General features: G+C 41.1%; 1 protein-coding gene and 1 long non-coding RNA gene across 2 annotated transcripts; both read right to left on the reverse strand.

Annotated features, from left to right (window-relative positions):
- Positions 1-48: 48 nt before the first annotated feature.
- On the reverse strand, positions 49-1,210 carry LOC117140703. Its single transcript, XM_033303768.1, has 5 exons — positions 1,065-1,210; positions 839-1,002; positions 465-598; positions 339-409; positions 49-284 (listed from the first exon to the last, which is right to left on the reverse strand). The coding sequence occupies exons 1-5, from the start codon at positions 1,143-1,145 to the stop codon at positions 192-194; spliced, it is 543 nt and encodes a 180-aa protein (XP_033159659.1). The 5' UTR covers positions 1,146-1,210; the 3' UTR covers positions 49-191.
- Positions 1,211-6,752: 5,542 nt separating this feature from the next.
- LOC117141515 lies at positions 6,753-8,189 on the reverse strand. The gene is made up of 4 exons (XR_004459489.1): positions 7,531-8,189; positions 7,240-7,464; positions 7,088-7,181; positions 6,753-7,021 (listed from the first exon to the last, which is right to left on the reverse strand). It is a non-coding gene; the product is annotated as an uncharacterized LOC117141515 (long non-coding RNA).
- Positions 8,190-8,666: the final 477 nt, after the last annotated feature.

Genomic DNA, 8,666 nt, shown 5'->3' on the forward strand with positions numbered 1-8,666 from the left:
GATCTATATGTGTGTGTGCGCATTCCAAAATAAAAAATGCCTTGCGTGTTAAGAATATAGTTTGTATTTATTTGCTTCTGTACACTTAATGAAAATTAGTCGATTACCTGGTTATTCAAGGGCTACTTAGTACCAATATAGATTTTGATTTCATATAAATTTATCACTTTATTTCACTTAAGATACGATAATCAGGGAATCCGGAAGGGAACAACCACGGCCTCTTTGTGGTCGATCTGTATGGCCGAGACACTGATGTGTGCCTTCTCGGTGAAGAGTTTAATCTAAAAACACACGAAATAGGTAAGCAATAAGCTATTTGGGAAAAGAAAACTCACTTGAGCAGTGTCATCTGGATAGATTGGCTTAGACAGATAGAACTGATGGCTTGGAACATCCTTAAGGAGACCTGTGATTCATTTAAATGTTAGTCATCACCCTTTCCCTCTACCTATATTGCAAACCTTTTGGTGCGATACTGGCGTGCTGGCCGTTGTTCCACTGCTGATGCAACCGCTGCGAGTACAATCTTATTCTGTCGGCGTACTCCTGGTGCTCCAGGCTGTGGCAGTCCATGGCTCCAACGTTTATCATGTTTCTGGAGAGCAAAGGAGTGTATAAGCAAATACAAATATAATATAGATAAGCGATAATAAGGGCTCCGTTGCTTTGTTTCATTGAACATCCCGATAAATGCTCGGCAATAATAATACTACATACTAGATCCTGCCATCGCTATAACTACATATACTACTTGATATATATGCTAGCATTCCAATCAATAGAATATGCATATGCTAGTGCCAAATGTGGACCCTATCCACTATCAACTACGTACATCGCAGTATTCTGCACCAGTCTGGAGAGTGCGTTCTGATCGTCCTTCTTGGGAAGGGAGTGGGCGTAGTCGGTGCTGAGGCCATCGGAGTTGCTCCTCCGAAGAGCAGGACTGTGGTTCACCGGATCCACGAGAAGGTGTGTCCGCTCGTTCGGCTCGTTGGGCTGCAGATGGAACGCATTGTGTATTCGGCCAGTTGGCGGGGAAAGGGAAATGTGCGGATTACCTGCGCACCCGGATCCTCGGTGCATTGCCAGCAGTTGCAGATCGAGGCCAGGTAGCTCCAAACTGAGTGCACATAGTCCATTCTAAATGCAATTGTTCAATTGTTCTTTATTTTTATTTTATGCAAGTTTTTCTAGAGATGGAATTGTACATATTCGATAAGATCAGCGCTGCCAGACTGTTTAAAACAGCTGTAGACATGCTTGTTATCGATTAGGCGCCAAAAATTAAAATTTTAATCGGACATCAGATTCATGGGTTTTTAGTTAAAGGAATAATAGTTTATTCCTTGCGTAACTAGCTTAATCTTTGTTTTATTTATTGTTAAATCCCTTTTTTTTGGAATTAAGTTGATTTAAAATATTCTATATGCATTAATTTTTTTATTTTTTTTTATTGAAAATTTGACTCTTTTCGGTAGAGACATTAATTATTAATTCGAAATATTTATATTGCTGATTTTTCTAGCAAGCTATATGGCACTTTCCCCAACAGCCAGTCCACGAGAATGAGCACATTCTTGATTGATGAAGATGCCACAATTTCAGCCAACGGAAGATGCTTATCTCGGCGCTTCCTTCGTGCCAATCAAATGAATTGGGCCGCAAATTTTTAATTGTGTCGCTCGCGCCGCAAGGACAAAGGATGCGGAGTACGCCAGCTCCTCGCAAGGAACGGAGAACGCCCTTACATCAACGACGCGGTTAACCATGATGGCGAAAGCAGCGAGGCGGAAACGCAAATTCATTGCCGAGGCTGCAAGACATGGGAGCATGTGCGGCAGTGCTGACAGCTTTTGCTATCCTTTCCACAGGAAAAAACTCTGAAAAATTAAAAAATAATATAATATAATAATATAATGCGTAGTCTTGGGGTGATGGCCTGATGTAAGAGATATATGCTATGTGAATGATAAGAATTTAAAACTTCATACGGCCAGTTTTCCTTTCCCATTCGGTCTAATTTATTGAGTTTTGCCTTCAGTTTGTTCTTCTGTTTCCGCCGCCTAAGTGAATTTATTGTCTCCTCCTGGCAGCACTGATGTGGGCCTCGTCATCGCATCCTGATCCTTTGCGCCACCATTCCCATATATTGGGCCAGACGCACTCTCACACTTGCTGGCAACTTGTAACTTCGTTTTGCCCCGCTTTTGTTTCCGTTCCCTGGCAGCGGAAGCCGGGCCAGAAATTTCATAACTGCCACAAGGAGCAGCTTCACTTCAAATTCAATTATCCTGCGCCTGCACACGGCCCCAGAGGATATCGATCAGTACATCTAAGGATATGTCTGCGGCTTGCCGACCGGGAATAGGTAACTTACATTGTCATTTTGTGATACGCTATCTAAGGGATTTCCTAGATCTAGACAGCTCATTAGCTGAGTGAGTCCATTGTTTTTAGATTTATGATGATATACTTACCAGCCAGGACAAATTATGCATTACACATAATATTTGTAATAAATTATATTTATTTTTTTGTTAAGAGTATTGAGTATTCCACTTGTGCGGACACTAAGTTCCGTATTTATTTAATTTGATGGCTGTGCAAAGTTCAATTTCTGCTAGCTCATTTGGTCTGGAGGGGCGTGGCTCTGCGGAACTGTAGGCGAAAAACCTCAACCACATTAACGACTTAATGAGCACCCGCGAAGCAGTTTGCCACTTGATTGCCCACGGGGTGGCACCAGTCGCGGCTGATTGGATTCAGCTGGTGTTTTATCTAGGGCCTTCGACTTCCAGCCAGTTTCAGGTTCCGGATCCTCCGGCTCATTGTTGCATGGACAAAGAAACGCAGTTTACATAGAATAACTGCGGATTATCGGAGCCACGCCCCCAAAAACCCAGCCCCTCGTCCTGCCGCAGAAGTGCGGCACCACAGCGGTTTCAGTATGCAAAGCGCAAGGCATCCGGAGGCCACATAGTCCTCCGTCCACCTCCACTTCGCCGGATAAATAGTGCGGCGCAAACTTACAGCGGGAAGAACAACACTTTTATGCACAACACTTTGCATTTTTGCTGGGCGGACGCGTCTGCAAAATGCACTGTAAGAAAGTTTAACTCGTTATATATACTTGATATATATACTATATATATATATATATACTTGATTATATATACTTGAATACTCGACCAAGGATTTGTTCCCTTTTTACTTATGAGTTATCATGCATGAAACCGAAATTAGAATTTAGAATTAGAATTTAGTTATAATTTATGCACTGACCATATGCCATCTAATTTTCTTTCCGTGTAAGTTGTGCATCTCACAACTCCAGCAACTTTTTGCCCCAGATTGTCGGTGCTGACTTGGTTAGCTGTTGGCCCTTCGGCGAGCCTTTGCATCTGGCCATAAACGTCGGGCGAGGCTATATCTAAAGTTGAACCTGATTATGCAGCTTTATTTGAGGTGAACGATCAACTCGGAATGGCCCAGGAAAAAAAGAGAAAAAGCGACTCTTGAAGTCATTAAAGAATATACAAATATAATGATATATATTCTATATTATAGAGTAGTACACCCTGCAGTTTCACAATTCATCGCAACTCAAAATTATCCCAGGGATATACCCTGATTATATAAATCGCTGCAAACTAAACAAATATAATGTAAAATATCGATACCAGCCAACAGGTTTACCGCATAAACTCGTATATAATTCCCTCTACCCTTTAAAATGTCACAAATTCGTGCTAAACGCATAAACTTGCTGCTGTATCGGTTTTAAGCTGCAGCTGAACTGCGACAAATGCATTTGGAATGCAATTCAATTTCCTTTTTGGCCAACTCGCGTCCTCGGCGATGTCGTTATCGCCGTATTTGTTGGCCTTAATTTTGCAGAAGCGATTCGCCGAGCAATCTGTTCCATTTCTGCTCGACATTTCACTTAGCCTGGCTTAATTCTCGATTGACACGGCTGGATTATTTTGGTACTACGCACTGCATTTATTTCCGACTGCGCTGGCAAATCGATTTTTTCCAAGGGACTCCGGACACGTGGCCAGGTTGCAGTCCTCCACCTGCCGGACCATTGGCAGATATGGTAAATACTGTTTACCCAGTTCTTGGGGTAAACTACTACAGCATCGGACTACTCGTCGAGCAGTTGTTGGAAACGGTGAGCTGCAAAATGCTTAATTAATTCAGATTGGCGAGGATGCAAATAGCACAATGGTTACCTAGGCATCCATTATTAAGGGATTGCTCACCAAATTTAAGCAAACATTAAGGTCAGATGTGCAGTATGGAAATGCAGTTTAAACATGTCTAATATCTATCTGGGTATATTTCTTTACACTTACACTGAGAAACAATCTAAAAGCTGTGTGGTTACTCCAAACCGAAAAAGCCAGATCAAATCGTTTAAGACCTCTAAAAGTGGCATCAAACTTAGTCCCAAGTACGCCCAAGGATTCAGATTTGGCCAATGATAGGGAAACCACGTGTCAGGTTTTAAACAAATTGCGAACTGCTTGCTTCTTTTCTCGGCCAGGTGAAAAGTAATTGAACTTGTTGCCAAACTTTGGCCATCAAACAAGCCCACAGCTGTTGTTGGTCCTCCTGTCTTACCATCTTAGCCAATCCGGACCTATCCAAAGGCTATCCCCTATCCTAACCCTCGCCTCGGTGTCATCACACGCTTCGTTTGCGCTTTGATGTATGCTATGATTTGTTTTATTGCCCGCCCCTCGATTTCCCTATCACCGACTACTTGGTTGGGGGTGTGGGATCATTTTTGGGCAAAACTTTGCCGGAGAAAGTTTTCCGACACCCCGACCCGCCCACCGGGGCATTATCTTAGCCGGCGTTTTGTCCGCTCTGTTTGTTCAGTTTGCCGCAAATTATTTGAATTCACCTCCGTCCCACTTGAGTTCCCGCCGATTAATCTTCGGGGGCATCTGCGTTTGGGTCCTGTCCTCGCCGGGCACTCTGTTTGTTTTCAGTTCGAAAATAGATATTCTGGCACTTACAGGCTTTTATAGTTCGGTTTGATAATGTGCCGGACTTTCTGTTTGCTTTCCCTTTTCGATTGGAGTCCTTCGCCCCGTGGTCAAATCGGGGTGGCGTCTTCTTGGTTCTGCTTGGAGTGGAGTGGAGTTACACTAAAGTGCAAAACTTTCAATTGCAGCAGGATTAGGGCGCTATCATGCGGAAATTTCGTTTGAACAGATAAAAATTGATTAGGGAAATAAGTATAAGTTATTGAACAAAAACTACATAGTTCCCATTAAAGTATTCTTAATGTGTTATGAGTGCCATCAATAAATCAATTATTCCTATTACCAATGAGATACAAAATGAGTTTCGAGTAACATAATTATAATTGAATACTGAATAGTATTAGCTTACTTGTGAAAAGTATAGTCCAAGAAATGTAATAGGCCCATCGTATTGAGCGTAAAGTATATCATATATCTATGTAATATTAGTGTAATATTTATTTATTATATCAAAGTTGAGTTTAAGAGCATTTACATATGTGTATTATTTAACCGACAGAACTTCACGCAACTCTACTTCTACTTTCAACGACTGTCCGACTTGACTAATCGTTGCTGAAAAACCGACCGACTTATTCGCTTTTCCACAACTCTAGAATTATGCGCGTTCTTTTCGACTTTTCTATTTCAACTTCTTCTACTTGACTTCTTGGCGACGACTTCCCTCTATCTTCACGATCTTCAACTTATTCTTCGATCATTCCAGCCAACCGCTCTCCTGATCCTATCGATAGTTTCCTGCAGTGCTGCCACCTGTGCTATCGCGCTGCCATCACTATCATTGTTTACATATATGTATATATTTTATTTGTAAATATTAAACTGGTATAGCAAATATACCTTTGATTCCCCTAATATGTCTGACTTCTCGTCAAATCTGTTCAATGGGTGCTCCATGCAGATCTCCTGCGGCTTGGCTTTCATATCACGTACTTATGACCAGGTGATTAGGGCCATCTGCGTTTGGATTGGAGCCACCACTGGTCGGTCACCTTTCGGAGCCCGCTGTGTTGGCAGAGTGCCCTTCAATATTTGAAGATTCTGGCCAGCGATGGGTGGTGTATTGTGATGGTAGGCCACCCCGAATTCAATGCAAATTCCTCGTCCGGCTCGGAATTGTGGGCATGGCGTTGGTAGGCAACCGTGTAAATGCAATTTCCGTTTGGTGCAACCGGAATTTCGTGCAAATGCCGTGCCGCCACCACCGGTTTTGATGGACTGACTGCCTGACAGCCCCAAAAGGGAGCTCCATTGCATTTCCCCGCTGATATGCTTGACGTTCTGTTTACTGACCCAGCAGCAGGTCCTCATTTTGCGCCGACACACAATGGAGAACATTTTTTGTTATTATCCATTGCGAGATATCTGTTTACAGATTAATTATAAAACAAGAGAGAATGCCGACTATCACATACCCGTTGTTACTCAGCTAGTGTGAATGCGAACGAGAAATTTAATCATTTCTCTGGGATATCGATAGATATTGGGGAATTAAGTGAGAAGAAATTTTGTAATTTTTCAAAACGTTGGCTTGTATATCTCCCTCGAACGTGGCTAAAAATTAATTGCGGTTCTTGGTCTAAACAAAAGCGGTCAGAAGACATTTTCTTTCTTACCCTGATATTCACATTTAGCAAGAGAAACTTTGGATTTACTTAAATATTTTATTAAAATATTATTTTTCTTGTTTATAATTTCAATGACAGTTCTCATTATTCTTGGCTTCAGCAAAAGTTCACATTTAAAAATCATAGAAGGCTTATGCAAGTAACTCTTGCCCTGCGATGTAGGTCAAAGTCGATTGGAGAAAACAAGTAACAAGGCACATTATTGAAATTTGTTTTAAAGGGTCATTTGAACCACCGATCACTGCCAACTCCAAGAAAATTCTCCGCAACTGTATAGCCGGCCACAGAAGAAAGTTGCGCAGCCGATTTCATGTGCTCCTAGGGTTCAATCTGTCGATTTTAAAATATCACAGTAAGCAACCAAATGACTGAAATTCTCTTTCCAATAATATTTACCCGCTGAATGAGTATTTACTGAACACTTGGGGGGTCTCTCTGGCCGACACCAGACGGTCACCTTGCTACCTTCGCTGGTACTTCTTTCCGTGACCTGGGCAACAAAAGGGTTACGCACTGTACTCAGACACAGTCAGCTTTTAACTACTCACCTGAATTTGCTTAGACTCCGCTTGTATAAAATTGTAGAATACGGGAACTCCACCGGATTTTAATTAGAAAAGAAACGGATAGAACGAATTCAGGCTTAGCAGCAGCGAACATCTCATAATTCCTCCTGGCGCAGCTATGAGCTATCTAGTATATGTGTCCCAAATATCGGGCCACAATGCATAAAATGCAGTTGTCGGATTTTATGCACGCACCTTTAAGCTCGGCTAAAATTAGTGAAAAAGGGTTAGCTACTTTTGGGCTGAAATACGTATAGGTGGTTCCGTACTCACCAAAGATCAGTTGCACAAATTTATTTCTCGGCTCTGCAACTTTCACACACCCAAAAAAAAATGTCATCAAAAATATTTAACAGTGTACCCAACATCAAAATAGTTTTTAAACACCTTCCAAGGACGGGTCGGCAAAAGATAAGTACGTATCCATAATATTGTGATGCCACGGCGTTGTAAGGTGTACATAGTATTAAAACTAATTTTTGCACTCATAAAAAAAATGTATGACTTATGAAACAGATACAGCACCCTGTATCGACATGAAAAAAGAGGGAAGCATCAATCTGGGATATTGATAGATATTATTGAAAAAAATTGGAAAATTTAAAAATTGTTCAAAAGTGTGGGCGTGCCGCAGTTTTGAACCACTTTTAAATTGCTTCTCATTGTATACAGGGTGCTCTGAATGTGTTTCACAAATCATAAACTTGTTTATGAATGTCAATTGTATTTTTCACCATATGCACAACTTATGCGCCTTGACATCACACTATCATGGATTCGGACTTCTTTTGCTGAGTATATTTTCGTTCCTGTTGCTGAGTGTAATATACAGCCCGTTCTCGAAGGTGTTTTGAAAACTTTTTTGATGTTGGGTGAACTGGTTAATAATTTTTAATGCTGTGTATTCCCTTTGGGAGCGAAAGTAGAACTGAGGGTTTTGCTTGCGAGTCCGTGCCTCTTGTGATTGAAATTTCGTTCAATGCCTACTTTGTTAAAGAAAAATTTAAATCAAAATACCAAAGCCTACTTTGTTGTAAAAGAAGGGTATTCTAGATTCTTCGAAAAGTATGTAACAGGCAGAAGGAAGCGTTTCTGACCATATAAAGTATATATATTCTTGATCAGGATCAACAGCCGAGTCGATCTGGCCATGTCCGTCTATCTGTATTAACGTCGAGATCTCAGGAACTATAGAAGCTTAAGATTCAGCATTCAGATTCTAGAGACTGCCACGCCCACACTTTGGAAAAATGTGTTGAATTTGTTCACATTTTTATTATAAAGTTAGCTTAAATATTTATATTTAAAGTCCTGTTTCAGCTTTCTCACGTAAATGTATTTATCGTTTGTTATTATATATTTTAATTATACTTCCCAATTACCGCAAGAACAACACTCAATCAACAGTA

This window comes from Drosophila mauritiana, chromosome 3L (assembly GCF_004382145.1).
Source record: "Drosophila mauritiana strain mau12 chromosome 3L, ASM438214v1, whole genome shotgun sequence".
In the NCBI taxonomy this organism is placed as follows: domain Eukaryota; kingdom Metazoa; phylum Arthropoda; class Insecta; order Diptera; family Drosophilidae; genus Drosophila; species Drosophila mauritiana.

Excerpts from the sequence above, each read along its gene's own strand:
- LOC117140703 (XM_033303768.1), bottom strand. The coding sequence starts at position 1,145 with ATGGACTATGTGCACTCAGTTTGGAGCTACCTGGCCTCGATCTGCAAC. Across the intron at positions 1,003-1,064 it reads CCGAGGATCCGGGTGCGCAG|CCCAACGAGCCGAACGAGCG; the intron begins GTAATCCGCACA and ends TTCCATCTGCAG. Across the intron at positions 599-838 it reads CTGGTGCAGAATACTGCGAT|AAACATGATAAACGTTGGAG; the intron begins GTACGTAGTTGA and ends TTTGCTCTCCAG.